Source organism: Aedes albopictus, chromosome 3 (assembly GCF_035046485.1).
Source record: "Aedes albopictus strain Foshan chromosome 3, AalbF5, whole genome shotgun sequence".
In the NCBI taxonomy this organism is placed as follows: domain Eukaryota; kingdom Metazoa; phylum Arthropoda; class Insecta; order Diptera; family Culicidae; genus Aedes; species Aedes albopictus.
Genome location: NC_085138.1, coordinates 375,870,490 through 375,888,454, shown reverse-complemented (window position 1 = coordinate 375,888,454; position 17,965 = coordinate 375,870,490). Strand labels below are relative to the sequence as shown.

The window sequence follows — 17,965 nt, the reverse complement described above, 5'->3', positions numbered from 1 at the left end:
ACGGGAGGCTGCAAAGTTTACGCATCGCTGGCCGTTATCATTCGATACGGCGTGCAGGCTGTTTCGCCCGATTACCGGTCTGTACATTTCCTCCCTTCCTATCTGCGCGTTCATGTCGCCGACAACGATTTTCACGTCATGACACCAACTTCAAATTTTACCCATGGTTGAGCTATCGGGGAAACAAAATTACTTAACATTTGAAATTTGACTCATAAACCCTTGCCATATGTAATCTTTGCAACAACGTTTGCGCCACCTACTGAGCAAATTCTGAAGTTGAATGTTCACCTTATACAAAATATGGATGTTCGTAACAACTTCTACAAAGACAGTAAGCAAAAATATTGAGTAAGACTCAAGATATTCACCTCAAAAGTACTGTCCTATCAAAAGGATGCTGAGCGGATATGGGAAAATAGTATAAAGTAACTTACAGTGACCGACACAAAAAAAGATCCACCATATAGTGGTTACAGTTTCTAACGAAAACTACATGCAAAAATGATAAAGTATACCTTTCAATGAATGCACTACATCCATTTTACATTGTTTTAGTAATCTGTGTTGAAAAATATTTGGATTTTGAGGAATAAAGTGAATTCTGATAAGATTGGAAAAATTGCTTAAAAATTGGGTATGACAGAAAAAAAGATCCACTTAGCAATTAATTCTGAAACTTCAAAATTTCGCCAAATGTTTACACGTTTTTTTCTTGGTGTATGCCATTGTGATGTTTTTGACATATCAAATTTATTTTGACATGAGTTTTATCAATTTTAGGTTGATATGGGGCGAGTTTATTTATTTATTTAATGATTTGTGTAATGCGTAAAATTTTCCCTAAACTACAGAAACTATCAGTAAGCAAGAATGAATGCTATTAATCTACAATATAACAATTATTCAGCTTGCAGACATACAGGGATGTACTTTTTTGGACCTTTTTTATGAGTTTTGGGTGACTAATGCAAAGAAATGCACATGTTAATCTCCACAACATTAAGCATTAAGGATTATATGATAACTCAAAACACTCGCACGCTTGTGTATCGCAATGATCACCTCCATCTGCTTGTGCTAAAGCTTGCTGGAGGTATATTCTATCATATACACATTAATAATTATATATTTTCAATGTATTACAAGTGGTGCACATGGTGCTGACTTATAATGTTAACTTTTAAAAAATTTGGCACAATACTTGGGATAAAAAATCAAAATTTAACGTTATGGACTCTATTTAGCTATCGTAGAATGAAAATTTTTTCGAACATTTTGAGTGCGTGCCGGAGCAAACGGATTTCAAAAAACGGAAGTGTACTGCTAGGCTTATAAAAACAAATAGAAAATAACGTTATTCTTAACCGTGTGCTTTATTTAATCAGTATCATGTGACCCTTCAATACATGCATTCATTTTGAAAATATGAATCACAGATGTGAAATAAAATTATATGTTCTAAATTTGTATTTTGTATGAGAACTTATTGGACACGGTGTATATCCCTCCCTATCTTCGCCAGCAAGAGATGTTGCGGCGGCGACGCCAGCGACATTCTCCCTCTATAGTTTATTATCTCTATTGAGTTTAGCCAACCATGAACTAAATGGCGGCAGTGGGAAAACGTCAAACACGAACAAAAACGATGCGAGCGCCACGAGTGGGCAGTTGGCCAACTATCTAATTTTTAAATAGGCCTTTAAATCTGAGTACGATGAGAATCATCAGAGTGTTACGTCTGTTTGTCTGTGTTTATACACTGCACGCTCCTCCGCTTTTTCCCAAATGAGACATTTGGTTCATTTGAGATTGTTTACTTGTTTGACATGGGTCGTTGATGTAAACTCCAAACCCAGACTCTATACATTTTTGCCCATTCTCCTTTCCTTTATGAAAACTTCCTGGACCGACCAGGAATTGAACTCGTCACCCTCAGCATAGTCATACTGAACACCCGTACACTTACCACATCGGCCACATAGACCGTTAATCATCTGCATAGTGGTAAAGTCCATCCATGATTACAGTAGTTGGATGTACATTATAATTTGCATAAGAAACTAGAGATTCCAATGATAAAAGTCATTATTTCAAGTTTGTCGATTTGATCTTCAACATAAAATGTCTTGAATGAGTAAACCGGAATTATCCCAGATTTCAAAACACTTCTCGGGGGGTTCTTTTGTCCGGACGGACAATGCACACTCAAAGCTCTGTTGGATACATTTTCCAAGAGTCACCAGTCTACTCCCGCTGATAAAAACAGCAAACATTAGTCACAACCGTGAGCCGTGTTAAAAGTGCTAATCGTTTGTGGCGCACTGTGAACAACGCGTCAGCAAGAATCTCACGTCTCGCGGTCATCTTCAGTCTTTGGAGATCTGTCGGATCCTGCAGAACTGTTGTTGTACCCATTCTTGCGCTAGCAATTATACAATAGGCGATATAAATCTACAGTGCCTCAGCGGGACGAGTGTTAGTCGACGGTGTGTTGCGGTAGTCCAAAGCTCGAATCACAGACCAGATGAAGATCCAGGGATTGCTTTTGGTAGTGCTGGTGCTGATTCCGGTCTGCTTGGCTTCGCCCGGGGTCGGAGAATTTTTCGAGAAACTTTTTGGAGTTTTCCATCCGGAAGGTATCAACGTGACCGATGCGCCTGGCAATGGAACGGAATCTGCCGAGAACACTACGGAGCTGGAAGGCGTAACGGAAACTGTGACAACTGAGTTCGACAACGAAACAGAAGTGTACAATGTAAAACTGACAGGTGTGAAAGTGGAGAGTCTTGTGGAAGCGGATGAAGTTACAACTGCTGAGGCCACAACCGTCGATGATACGACGCTGGAAGTTGAACATAGCAGTTCGACCGCTTCGACAACTACAACGACCGTAGTTTACAAGCTGTTCCATCCTAATACGACTACGGATTCAACTGCGACAACTGAATCCTCAACAACGGTTTCTTCTACAGCTGGATCATCGACTTCGGCTTCTTCGACAACTACGTTGTCTACAAATGCTACGACAAGTTCGGCTTCCTCAACTGCTGAATCATCGACTTCTGCTCCGTCAACCACTGCGTCATCGTCTGACGTTTCGACTTCAACAGTTTCTCTAACAGCCACCAACACGACCTATGAGACCACCGTATCCAACCCAACCTCTACCTCTTCACCGCCACCAGTTACGCCGGAAGGACAATCCACTACGTTGACCACGCCCCTAGCGGTTTCCTCCACAATCGTTGACAACACACTTTGCAAAACCACCTACAATTCGGCAACCAACCTGAAGATAACATCCTGTGCGACATCGGCGACAACCACCAAGAGCGAGCGAAAAAGGTCCGTCGATAGTGACGACTTTGAACCCGTGGCAACTTGGTGATGCAGGTAGTGCACTCACCGGATCACGTGGGACTTCCTTCGAGCCGGACAATTGAAGAGATGATGATGCGGGTGTTTTCGAGTGCGATGAATCGGCGCTACGATAATTATTTAGCGCTTTCCGTAGATTAGGTGTGAAATGCGCGGGGATTTGGAGACGAGAGGTGCGAGTGATTGTGACGATGATGTTTAGAGAAGTAGCTAGATTTTACGTGTGAATGTTATCTGTTATATTTAGCATAAATAAAGCAAATGCGTTTGGTTTTAAACGTCCTCCGTTCCGTGTTTCTTTTGCCATCGATTGTCGTAGACTTGCTTTCAGTATTTAAAATTGACGATTGCAGGCATTTTAATGGGTGACTCCACACTCAACAGTAGGAGGGTGAGCAAACATTATTTTAAGTTTTAACTCCAATCTCATAAATCTCATTATACACTTGAACCTCTTTTAACATAACATGGCATAACATGGCTGGGACTGCATAAATTAAAAAGGTGCATAAATTAAAAAAGTCATAAAAAGAGGGTAATTTATGCATAAATTAAGTTTGGGCTTTAATTAGAGAATCTAGTTCGCGAGAACAGGTCTTGCTCCTGGGCAGTTGAGATGGGGCTAAAGGTGTTTCCAGAAAGTTCCCAGACAGTCCAAAAAGGGGGTTTCAAGGGGCTTCATGGGCGTTTTAAGGGGTTGTTTCGGGGGTTTGAAGAGCCTTTTAAGGGTGTTCTGTCAAGATTTTTTGGTGTTTTCATGGGATAACGGGGAATTCTAGGGTATTTCAATAGTATTAAGTGGGTTTCAAGGGCGTTCCAAGGGGCTTTAGGGGCAATTCAAGGGATCTCATGAGCCTTTAAAGGGCGTTGCAAGAGGTTCGAGGGGCGTTTTAAAGTATTTCAGAATCTGCTCTGAAACTTTCTGAAATGCCTAACAAATCTCCCTTAAACCCCCCGGGGAACCCATGTAACGCACCTGAGAGGCTTCGAAACCCCTGAGAACTCCTCCGTAACGCTTCCGTAATCCCCCGAAAATGCTCTGAAACTTCCTGAAATGCCTCCAAAATCCCCCTTAAACCCCCTCGGACCCCATGTAACGCACCTGAGGGGCTCCAAACCACCCGAAAATTCCTCCGTAACGCTTTCGTAACACCTCTTAATTCCGCAGAAAATGCTCTGAAACGTCCTGAAATGCCTTCAAAATCTCCCTTAAAGCCCCTCGGACCCCATGTAGAGCACCTGAGAGGCCCCAAACCCCCCGAAAACTCCTCCGTAACGCCTCTGAATCACGCCGAAAATGGTCTGAAAAATTCTGAAATGTCTTCAAAATCACCCTTAAACCCGCTCGGACACCATGTAACGCACCTGAGAGGCTCCAAACCCCCGAAAACTCCTCCGTTACGCTTTCGTAACGCCTTTCGCAGAAAATGCTCTGAAACGTCCTGAAATGCCTCAAACAATCTCCTACACCAAAACCCCTAAAAACGTCTCCGTAACGCATCTGAAATTAGCCTAAAATGCTCTGAGACTTCATGAAATGACTCCGAAACCCCCTTAAGACCCACTTGGACCCCATGTAACGCACATGAGACCTTCGGAAACACCCAAAAACGAACCTGTAACCTTCCTTTGCTCTCCTCTGTAAACACTCCTTGGCCACCGTTGCAATAGTTCCCGTCATTATTAAATATTCTTATGCACAATTATGGTTCTGAGTAACTTTCCCTCTTTTTATGCAGGGCATAAAAAAGGTGCATAAAATAAAAGTGCATAAAAATAACATGCATAAAAAGAGGTTTTAGTGTATACTTATTTCATGAGAACACTTGGTTGGAAATTGAAACTGCACGCACAGTCTAGAAAATTTGTGGGGCTTACTTGCGTTGCGTTGCGTGGTAACTGCGAGTAATTCGTAGATTGCACATTAAAGGTTGTCATGTTAAAACTTTAATACTCCTATGCTAATTGCTTATGGAATGGATATCCCTTTCGGTACGGAGCGCAAACAAGTGAAATCTTCATACAAAAGGCTAAACTTTGGCTCTCCAGAACTCGTACATTTTCCAACAAAACAACAATTACTTTTCCTCATTGTAAAGAACTACTCTTGATCTTTCGATTTCTAGCTTTGACTTTCTAGATAAATCGAAAATAAACAATATGCGACAGATAAAACTTTTTTCATGTTTTACGGTTTTTGTCTACTTTTTGTTGAACTTGTTGTGGAAAATCTCACAGGCAACGTAAACCAAAGTTTATTTGCACACATGCAACTATAAGTAATGGCTGAATTATTGATACAGTTTACTTCACGTAAAACAAAGACTAAACAGATGAAAAAAATACGCAAAACTGTTATCGCTCAACATGACAATTGTGCTGGTTCGTCACGAAAGGGATATGAGAAGGAGAATCAGAGTTTGAAGTAAAAAGGACATGAAAACTTCCACTGCCGGCCACGACCACCTTCTCCGTAACGATGATAGGAAAGGATGTAATGATATGATACTTTATGAGAGGCCAGCGACTCACCGACGTCCCCATAGGTGTCAAGGAGTTGAATATTTGAAATGGGTTGATTTGGGATTCACTATAAGCGAGTGATGCGGCAAGATTCAGATTGTGTAAGTGTATTAGGGTAGATCATGCAGATGTGTTGGTGTGAGTGTAAATGTTTTAGTGTTTAGTATGTTTGAACACCAACATAGTGACGTAGCTAAGAGATTTCATCGCTCTATGGGCCTTTTTGGAATGGGGCGCAGGCACTAGGGTCAAGTGGGGTAAGATGCCATTTTTCAAACTTTCATCGTTTTCAATGATAATTAGCCTCATTTGTTAGGATTTCAAAGTGGTAACATCAACTAGACAATATTTGCTCGATACTTCAGCAAAACTATTCACTAAACTAATGCATTTTCATCGATTTATAGCGATTACAAAAACTGGTTCTTAAAACGGAAGTGGTGCAAAACGACCATCTGCCATGGGGTAAAATGCCACTTCATGAAAACATTCAAAAATTACGTCCATCAGTTTTAGGGCATTTCCGACTCATTTTCCCCCCTCTGTTCCGCTTTTTTCGTATACTCAATAAATGGAGTGTAACCCCCCCTCCCTCCCCGCAAACGATGTTCGTCATATTTGAATGACCCCTAACATGGAAAGCGTAGACATCAACAACCATGCGTCTCCATGTGTGCCTCAATCTCGTTGGAAACACTTGGCTGGTAATAAAATCACCAGAAAACCTTAATTGCAAGCATGAAAAACCGGAAGTTGCCAATTTTCATTGGGAAATCAAAAGATTTTTCGTGGGTTTGGTGGCCTAGCTTCTAGAAGAATGTTCGATGCAAACGCCTCGCAAAGTTAGTTTGTGGCGTTGTATACAAGCCTCCAGAGGTAAGTGTGTCAAAATTAGATTCCGTATTTAACAAAATCTCAGAACTCTATTCCACAGAAGCTAATATTTTAGTAATGGGAGATTTCAATGTTAATATGCTCTTGTATGATTCGCCGAAAACTCGTTGTTTAGTTGAACATTTAAATTCATTGTCTTTCAAACTTATTGATACTTGGCCAACCTGTCATAAGTCTGGCTGTCAATCTTCAGTGCTTGACTTGGTATCAGGTAACTGCACTGGTAATATCAGTAATGTTTATCAGTCGTCTGTTGGAGGTATCAGCGATCATGATCTAGTTTGTGTTGACTATCGGTTTAAAAATTCAAAAGCAAAACCTGTGGAATACTGGGCCCGAGACTACCAGAAAATCAATACTGACTCTTTTCTATCTGATCTACGCAATTGCTGTTTTGATAGAATATACTACTGCTCTGATGTCAACGAAAAACTTACATGCTACAATGAAATGCTGTTTTCTACTATTGATAGGCATGCTCCTTTGAAGAAAAAGGTTGCTAGAGATCCTAGTTATCCATGGATAAACAACTATATTAATCGAATGTTTAAAAATCGTTCTGAAGCTTATGAGTGCTGGAAAAAAGATAAAAATAATACTCGGAAATGGAAGAATTTTACTTGTTTACGAAATTTGACTAATCGTGAAATCAAACGCGTTAAACGCGAATACTTCACTTCTCAACTTAACGCGGACTTACCCGCCAAAACGTTATGGAAAAATATAAAACGCTTAGGACTGACGCAAACGAATACCAGAATGGGTGGTGGAGATGTGAACGCTACGACCCTCAGCAATTACTTTGTTTCTCATTATACACCAGTCAGTTTTGTTGAAAATTCTGATAGTACAGAGTCACACTCAGAGTTCTCTTTTCGTGGAGTAACTTGCAACGAAGTTCTCGAAGAATTTGCTACAGCATCATGTGATTCGATCGGAGATGACCTAATTCCTTTAAATATCCTAAAAATATCTTTACCAGTTACCTTACCGCTCATTACTAATTTGATGAATTATTGTATATCCTGCTGTGAGTTTCCGGAAGCTTGGAAAGTTGCAAAAGTCATTCCAATAGAAAAGGTTGATAATCCAACCACCGAAAATGAATTTCGCCCGATTAGCATCTTGTGTGCTTTATCGAAGATTTTTGAGTCGATCCTCTCTAAACAACTGAAGGAATACCTATCAAATAATAACTTGTTGTGTCCCTTACAATCAGGATATCGAAAATCTTGTAGCACTGTGACTGCTTTGATTAAGGTTGAGAACGATATTAGAGAAGCGCTAGATAAAAAGATGGTCACAGCCATGGCACTACTTGATTTCAGTAAAGCTTTCGATACAATTAGTCATAGCCTTCTTTGTGATAAACTGAAACACAATTTCAAACTGGACTCTTTATCAGTTGGTTTACTGAATTCTTATCTGTCACGTCGTTCACAATACGTGTACTTCAATAACACAACATCTGACAGAATATTTGTTCCCTGTGGTGTACCCCAGGGATCCATTCTAGGTCCGCTTCTATTTTCTATGTACATAAATGATCTACCGTTGATGCTAAATTATTGCAAATTCCATCTTTATGCTGATGATTGTCAACTTTATTTATCTGATTCAATGTCCAATTTAGCGCATACTATCGTGAAAATTAACAGCGATATTCAAAGGGTTTTGGATTGGTGTAAAATCAACGGGTTGGTATTGAACTCGAAGAAAACACAAGCAATTATTTTCTGTAATCAACGTACAAGAATAACGTGTGCTCCCAAAATAAAAGTGGGCAGTGACCAAATTGAATACTCTGATACTGTGAAAAATCTTGGATTAATTATGGATAGCAAAATGAGCTGGAAAGACCAAGTGAACGCTGTATGTAATAAAGTGTACAAAGCTCTTCACTCTCTCGTTGCTGTAGGAAGTAGCACTCCACAGCATATACGTCTGCTTTTGGCAAGATCCCTTATAGTTCCGATTTTTGATTATGGGGATGTCTTATATTCACTAGTCTCTAAAATGAATTTAAGGAAACTTCAGCGAGCTTTCAATACAGTTACAAGATATGTTTTTAACCTAAGCAAATATGATCATATATCCGGGTATGCAAATGCTATACTAGGTGTAAATTTCACTAGTCATCTAAAACTTCGGGTTTGTACACAAACTTTTAAAATTCTAAATGACCCTCCAGTCTACCTAAAACATTTCTTTTCATATGCACGATCTATGAGAGGTCCTTTATTGATTGTTCCGAGATGCTCTTCTTGTGGACTAAAAGATTCGTTTCGTCATCGTGCTATCAGCGCCTGGAATCAATTACCGAGAACGTGTAGGTGTGAGAGAAACTATAATTCATTTAAAAACAGTGTTAGTTCATATTTCAATTAATAGTGAAGTACATCGGCATTATTTATAATCAATAATAGCATATACTTTGAAAACCATTAGGAGGTTACTTGTGCTGTTATACTCTATTATAATAAATAAATAAATAAAATAAAAAATAAAAAAATATCTTGACAACATTCACCTATAATAATGATCAAGTCCCATTCAGGAATGATTTTATGAGTTGGGCCATTTTACCCCATCTGGGCATTTTGGGCTTTGTTCCCCTACACTGTGTCCTGGCTAACAAGCCTAGGCTTAAGCGCTATTGATTGCTCGATGAAACGATAAGAAACACGTTATGTGGATGGGAAGGGATAGTAGGGAAGGGATGATATCTATTTTTTCGAGATGCCAGCGACTCACCGACGCCCTCGTAAATAAAAAAGATTTGGGATTCAGGTACAAGAGTTCAGTATGATTAAGTTATGCGACAGGATTATTATGAATTTATGTATGTTGTTTGATATGATGATGATGATAACCGGGCGAACCACCATGGCATAGCTGACTTTCTTGGTTCAATAGACTAGCTTGACGTTCTGGATTTGAACGATGTGGAAAATGCTGCTCTAACACTTTCGCATATCATGGGACATGCAATTGAAAGATATGTACCAAAAATAAATCATTCCTCCTGTGGCCCACCTTGGCAAACTCAAGAGCTCCGCAGAAAAAAGACTTCAAAACGTGCAGCCCTTAGACTGTATTCCAAACGCCGAACGCTGCTTCTCCGTGATCGTTATAACTATACTTGTTATATATACTATGTTATAAGTATACTTTTTTATTCTTCAATTACTTAATCTAATTAACAACTCGTTTGTCCACTAGGGCACTGCGTGAGCGATTCCAATTGGAAGCTGTACTTACAATTTGTACAGCGCCTAAATGTATTCTATTCTAATTCTACTATATCCAACTGGTTGCCGTTGCGCTGCTTCCACTTTCTACCCTATCATGGTAGAATGATGAGCACGAGGAAGCTGATGTGTGGCTGTTGGTGGTTCCTGTTTCCAGTCCGATTGGGGGTCCATTATGAGTTGCCGTTCGCCGATGTCCAAGTATCCGGGTCCATTTGAGCCATTGGCTCAGAAGAGGGTCAGTGTCAGCTGCTCTCAGGGGGAAAGAGCAACTGACGAAACTGCCGGGGCTGGGATCGAACCCATGACCATCTGCTTATGAAGCAAACGTGTAGCCACTACGCCTCGGGCCCCGGCCCTGATCGACCTTGCCGAAGACGAAATTCTTCTATGTAGTCGAATTCTCGACATATAGAGGCTTAAATTATTTATGACTAACTAACGCCACCTAACGGATAAACCCTGAACCAACTAGTTCACTATTGGATAGCTATTGATGTCCTGATCAACCTTGCCGAAGACGAAATTCTTCTATGTAGTCGGATTCTTGAGATACAGAGGATTAAACTTTTTTGGATTCACTAGCGCCACCTAACGGATAAACCCAGAACAAAGAAGTTCACAATCGGATAGCTATCGATGTCCGGATCATAATATAAAGTAAGATGGATCAAAGTGGTATGGGAAAATTATAATTTGATCGCATCAACACTGAATAAAGTTTTTCCAATCTCCTTATGCGTCTAAAATTACTGTGCACAAGTTGGGTTCATAGGGAGGTCAAATTTTACATGAATCGTATTAAGCGTATAGTGTTCTGAGGATCTGATTCTGAGGGGGGTGGAAGCTCAGGTAAAATATTATCTCCTGGGCGCCCATTAAAAACACCACCCCCGGCGAAGACTGGCGCTCGAGCCTAGCTATTTAGCACTGTAGTTGGAGGAAATGCCAATGCAGAACCCGTAGCTTCCGGGAAGGTAAGCCCAGCTCCCTGGGTTAGTTAGTGGGTTGGTGTCAGGCCCTGCGAGCCAGCCGTAAAAAAGACTATCACCGGAAAATCAACAAGAGAAGAATGCGAACCGATACCAATGGCGACGACCACAGCGACGAGAAGGGTCTTGCGATTGGAAGCTCGGTACGTGGAACTGCAGATCTCTCAACTTCATCGGGAGCACCCGCATACTCGCCGATATACTGAAGGACCGCGGGTTCGGAATCGTAGCGCTGCAGGAGGTGTGTTGGACAGGATCTATGGTGCGAACGTTTAGAGGTAATCATACCATCTACCAGAGTTGCGGCAACACACGTGAGCTGGGAACAGCTTTTATAGTGATGGGCGACATGCAGAGGCGCGACAAAGACGCATTTTACGCGCAGCTCGAACGCGAGTACGACCGCTGCCCAAACCACGACGTCAAGATCATCACAGGGGATCTAAACGCTCAGGTAGGCCAGGAGGAGGAATTCAGACCGACGATTGGAAAGTTCAGCGCCCACCAGCTGACGAACGAAAATGGCCTACGCCTCATCGATTTCGCCGCCTCCAAGAACATGGCCATTCGTAGCACCTTCTTCTAGCACAGCCTCCCGTATCGTTACACCTGGAGATCACCACAACAAACGGAATCGCAAATCGACCACGTTCTGATTGATGGACGGCACTTCTCCGACATTATCGACGTCAGGACCTATCGTGGCGCTAATATCGACTCTGATCACTACCTGGTGATGGTTAAACTGCGCCCAAAACTCTCCGTTATTAACAATGTACAGTACCGGCGGCCGCCCCGGTAAAACTGAAAAAGATAAAACTGAATTAACAATATTTCTCCATAATACAGGGTTTGTGGCTGCCGCTCTCCATCCTCGGTCGCGCCCAATGCTCGCCAAGTCATGCTCCACCTGGTCCGCCCATCGTGCTCTCTGCGCTCCACGCCTTCTTGTGCCAACCGGATCCGTTGCAAACACCAGCTTTGCAGGGTTGTTGTCCGGCATTCTTGTAACATGCCCTGCCCAACGTATCCTTCCGGCTTTGGCCACTTTCTGGATGCTGGGTTCGCCGTAAAGTGCAGCGAGTTCGTGGTTCATCCTTCTCCGCCACACACCGTTCTCCTGCACACCACCGAAGATCGTCCTTAGCACGCGTCGCTCGAAAACTCCGAGTGCTTGCAGGTCCTCCTCGAGCATGGTCCATGTCTCGTGCCCGTAGAGGATCACCGGTCTTATTAGCGTTTTGTACATGGTGCATTTGGTGCGTGGGTGAATCTTTTTCGACCGCAGTTTCTTCTGGAGCCCGTAGTAGGCCCGACTTCCGCTGATGATGCGCCTTCGAATTTCACGGCTCACGTTGTTGTCAGCCGTCAGTAAGGACCCGAGGTAGACGAATTCCTCCACCACCTCGAAAGTATCCCCGTCTATCGTAACATTACTACCCAGACGGATCCGGTCGTTTTCGGTTCCGCCTACCAGCATGTACTTTGTTTTTGAGGCATTCACCACCAGTCCGACCTTTGCTGCTTCGCGTTTTAGGCGAGTGTACAGCTCAGCCACCGTTCCAAATGTTCTGGCAATAATGTCCATGTCGTCCGCAAAGCACACAAATTGACCGGATTTTGTGAAAATCGTTCCCCGGCTGTTTAGCCCGGCTCGTCGCATCACACCTTCCAGAGCGATGTTGAAGAGTAGGCATGAGAGTCCATCACCTTGTCGCAGTCCTCGGCGAGATTCGAATGAACTAGATAGTTCACCCGAAACCCTTACGCAGTTTTGCACACCGTCCATCGTTGCTTTAATCAGTCTAGTCAGCTTCCCAGGAAAGCCATTTTCGTCCATGATTCTCCATAGCTCTGCGCGGTCGATACTGTCGTATGCCGCTTTGAAGTCGATGAACAGGTGATGCGTTGGGACCTGGTATTCACGGCATTTCTGGAGGATTTGCCGTACGGTAAATATCTGGTCCGTTGTCGACCGGCCGTCGATGAAGCCGGCTTGATAACTTCCCACGAACTCGTTTGTTTTAGGTGACAGACGACGGAAGATGATCTGGGATAGCACTTTGTAGGCAGCATTCAAAATAGTGATCGCCCTGAAGTTCTCACATTCCAAATGGTCGCCTTTCTTGTGAATGGGGCAGATTACCCCTTCCTTCCACTCCTCCGGTAGCTGTTCGGTTTCCCAGATCCTGAATATCAGCCTATGCAAACAGGTGGCCAACTTTTCTGGGCCCATCTTGATGAGTTCAGCTGCGATACCATCCTTACCAGCTGCTTTGTTGGTTTTGAGCTGGTGAATGGCATCCTTAACTTCCCTCAGCGTGGGAGTTGGTTCATTTCCGTCCTCCGCTGCACTGGCGTCGTCGTTTCCTCCGTTGCCGTGGGCTCCCGTGCCTACGTTCTCCACGCCGTTCAGGTGCTGATCGAAGTGCTGCTTCCACTTTTCGATCACCTCACGTCCGTCCGTCAAGAGGCCTCCGTCTTTATCCCTGCATATTTCGGCTCGCGGCACGAAGCCGTTGCGGGATGCGTTGAGCTTCTGATAGAACTTCCGTGTTTCTTGGGAACGGCACAGCAGTTCCATTTCTTCACACTCCGCTTCTTCCAGGCGGCGCTTTTTCTCCCGAAAGAGGCGGGTCTGCTGTTTCCGCTTCTGTTTATAACGTTCCACGTTCTGTCGAGTCCCTTGCTGCAGCATTACCGCCCTCGCTGCATTCTTCTCCTCCAAAACCGTTCTGCACTCTTCGTCGAACCATTCGTTCCGTCGATTCCGTTCTACGTACCCGATGGTGCTCTCGGCTGCGTCGTTGATGGCTGCTTTCACTGTACTCCAGCAGTCCTCTAGAGGGGCCTCATCGAGCTCGCCCTCGTCTGGCAACGCGGCTTCGAGATTCTGCGCGTATGCTGAGGCGACATCCGGTTGCTTCAGTCGCTCTAGGTTGTACCGTGGCGGTCGCCGGTACCGTACATTGTTGATGACGGAAAGTTTTGGGCGCAGTTTGACCATCACCAGATAGTGGTCGGAGTCGATGTTGGCGCCACGATAGGTCCTGACGTCGATAATGTCGGAGAAGTGCCGTCCGTCAATCAGAACGTGGTCGATTTGAGATTCCGTCTGCTGTGGTGATCTCCAGGTGTAACGATAAGGGAGGCTGTGTTGGAAAAAGGTGCTACGTATGGCCACACACTAAGAAATTCTTAATATTGATGGTGACGCAATTGCAGAAACTGACGTAACTCAGTATGCCTCAAACACAAATATGCTTTAATTTTATGTCTCTGGTAATGTAAACACAAAAACGAACATTTTCAGATATCTTTTCTGTCATCATAAACACATTTTAAGAGTGTACTCGTAGTATTATAAGGGATAACAAATTTTTGAGTTTCAAGTGCTTGAAATTTACACGAAGAATGACACAACTGAACTACGCTACTGCCGATGATGAAGTGTCAAAAGTTATCCATATCAAAACAAATCTGATTTGGTGAGGAACTACATACAATATGCAAATACGTTTTGACGAACTACCAGTGGAAAAATTCATAGTATATAACTGTCATAGTTATTGCAGTTTAAGCAACAAGGAAAACATTTTTGAGCAACGCAATGTCGGCTATTTAAGACCCAATTTTCGGTGGCGAGTGAAAGTGTGCGAAGGAGTTTCCTGGGCTTGTGACCATACCAAGTGAATCAATTATGGATTTATCGACGTTTTTGTGAATTATGCGTATACAGCTCAGAATTATTTGAATAAAGTTCATTGAAACGAGATTCGTATGATGTTTACCTGATTTAACATGAAAGAAACGGGGGAGGTTGCAGCGAATTGAGTAATTTGAGGTTATGTTGACAATAAATGAGCACCACATTGTAAAATTACAAGTATACAATTCTCATGACCGACGTCGTGTAAAAATAAGGTCAAACGTAAATTTGTGTCATTTTGCTCGCTGCTATATGTCGGAGATAAATGACACAAATTTACATTATTTTTTCGAAGTGTGCATATTTTTGGAGGCGGCGAAATCAATGAGTCGTAGGCCGTTTTCGTTCGTCTGCTGGTGGGCGCTGAACTTACCAATCGTCGGTCTGAATTCCTCCTCCTGGCCTACCTGAGCGTTTAAATCACCTATGATGATCTTGACGTCGTGGCTTGGGCAGCGATCGTACTCGCGTTCGAGCTGCACGTAAAATGCGTCCTTGTCATCATCAGTACTTCCGGAGTGTGGGCTGTGCACGTTTATTATGCTGAAGTTGAAGAATCGGCCCTTGATCCTCAACCTGCACATTCTTTCGTCGATCGGCCACCAACCGATCACGCGCCTCTGCATGTCGCCCATCACTATAAAAGCTGTTCCCAGCTCACGTGTGTTGCCGCAACTCTGGTATATGGTATGATTACCTCTAAACGTTCGCACCATAGATCCTGTCCAACACACCTCCTGCAGCGCTACGATTCCGAACCCGCGGTCCTTCAGTAGATCGGCGAGTATGCGGGTGCTCCAAATGAAGTTGAGAGATCGGCAGTTCCACGTACCGAGTTTCCAATCGCAAGTCCTTTTTGTTCGCTGGGGTCGTTGCCGTTGGTCTCGGTTCGTATTATTCTGTTGCTGATTTTCCGTTACAATGTTTTTTTACGGCTGGCTCGTAGGGCCTGACACCAACCCCCTACTTTCCGGAGGACCATAGTGCACAGTTGAGCTTAGAGTCCTTCCCTGGCACTCGGACGTAGATCAGCCGCCCCTAACATGGGGATCAGACGCTGTTGTGAGCCGCTCCTCCTGGAGAACAGACGCTCTGGTTTGCCGAAGCAAACCCCCCCTTCCCTGTCAGCCTACGACCAAAGTTCCCACCGGGGTTGGTTACCCGATCTTCCCTAAGGTTGCTCATAGTTTCCGGCCGGTACCGCGTGGAGGTAGGGATAGGAGTTGCTGGGCAGAGGCTAGTGGATCACAATGGGATCTGAATTGCGCAGCATACCCAGCCTTTACCGTGCCATATCGAACTCATACAGGTGGAAAATATAGAATTTGTTGACAATGTTTAGTTACCGGTGTAGTTGAACACAAAAAACAGTCCGGCCCGCGGGCCGGATCAATTTTTCGACTGAATTGCCACGGTAGCTAAGTGGATAAGTTAAATTTGAATTTCAACACATGTATCCATTAGCCCTAATACCAGGTTTCCATTTGATGCTAAAAGATCTAATATCTGACCATTTTTATGATCGCACGGACCAAAAATGTATGAAACAAGCGAAAAAGGTTGGGCAGCCCTGCCTAAACTGATTAGGCTCTGTATAACTTGGATGAGTTCCATTCGGTTGCCTTCTGATCATATTGAATTCCTTGAACCTCTCCATGTTGCAAACAGAGAGAGTGAGTGATGCATATTCGCCGCATTTGCATATGAAAACCTCACAGGCGTATGCAGGCTGGGTGGGTAATGCTAGTCCTGAATGGTACAGGGGATAAACAAAATGATCGGGACAGGCAAAATTTTCACTTTTCAAAAAGTGTTCAACTACCTGTAACTTTTCGAAAAGTTGAAGCACTTTTAATTTTTCCCCTTGTTAAAGGTTTCAAGTTAAGTCAAATATTTTTCAGAGCTCATTATATAAGTCATGAATGGTCAAAATTTCATTTCAATCGGTTCATTGAATCCGGAGATATAACAGCTAAAAGTTGGCTATCGGATAATTTTATTTGAAGAATGGCCCGATCTTTTCCAAATTTGAACCACTGATACAAAACTAGTTGATGAACTCACAGTAAAAATTTGAGAATATTTGATGCACTTTTCAAAAAGTTACAGCTAGTTGAACATTTTTTGAAAAGTATAAATTTTGCCTGTCCCGATCATTTTGTCTATCCCCTGTATATACAGTGGTTTTTCGATTTTGTCACGGTTCTATTTAATCACGCCCCATTATAACACGCTCGATTTTAGCACGGTATTTTTTTCGATGTGTAATTTTGTAATATCCAGGCGCGTATCTACTGGCGATGTATCCATTTTTGGATGTAATTTCTGCCGATTACATCGTTTTCCAACAATTATCACACTTACCATGTACAGTCGAGACTCTTATAAGATCACTGGTCGGGGGGCGCAATAGGAATCCGCTTAATAGGAGACTAAGAGCTTATGGGATTTCTGCATTTTGGGGGTGTGGCCTATTATCTCGGGTATGTTAATAGTTAACGCAATACTTTCTTCGGCAAAATTTTAGGGCTTGATAAGATCTACCATTTAGAACTTTGGTTCATATGATTAGTTGGCAATTTGGCCGCTAGAGGGACCATCAACAATTTGATGCTAAATTGCACTACGGGAGCCATATCAGGTTGTCAAGCAAACGTTACGATATGCAACAGCTCAAGACCCTGATAATTTGGAAGGATAGTGTCTTCGGGAAAGTTGTTGGGTACGCCAATAACTTACTGACGATGAGTTGCGAAGTTCGAAATTCCTCCACTGGGCGGCGCTAGTGAGCAAGTAAAATTTCAAAACCTCATATCTCAGAATCCCGATAACTTAGGAAGATGGTGTCTTCGGCAAAGTTGATCAGTATGACATAAACTTACATAAAAATTAACACTTGTTTCAAAATTCTGCCACTAGGAGGCGCTAGTGAACATGCAAATTTTCGAAATCTCATAGCTCAGAATCCTGATAACTTAGAAAGTTGGTGTCTTCGGCAAAGTTGATCAGTATGACATAAACTTACATAAAAATTAACACTTGTTTCAAAATTCTGCCACTAGGAGGCGCTAGTGAACTTGCAATTTTTAGAAATCTCATAGCTCAGAATTCTGATAACTTAGGAAGTTGGTATTCTCGGCAAAGTTGATCAGTATGACATAAACTTACATAAAAATAAACATTTGTTTCGCAATTCTGCCACTAGGCGGCGTTTA

At 42.8% G+C, this 17,965-nt stretch overlaps 1 protein-coding gene across 1 annotated transcript; it reads left to right on the top strand.

The window, feature by feature from the left end:
• Positions 1–2,367: 2,367 nt before the first annotated feature.
• On the top strand, positions 2,368–3,663 carry LOC109397064 (uncharacterized). Its single transcript, XM_019669388.3, has one exon. The coding sequence runs from the start codon at positions 2,528–2,530 to the stop codon at positions 3,389–3,391; it is 864 nt and encodes a 287-aa protein (XP_019524933.2). The 5' UTR covers positions 2,368–2,527; the 3' UTR covers positions 3,392–3,663.
• Positions 3,664–17,965: the final 14,302 nt, after the last annotated feature.

Coding starts and splice junctions, on each gene's coding strand:
- LOC109397064 (XM_019669388.3), top strand. CDS start 2,528: ATGAAGATCCAGGGATTGCTTTTGGTAGTGCTGGTGCTGATTCCGGTC.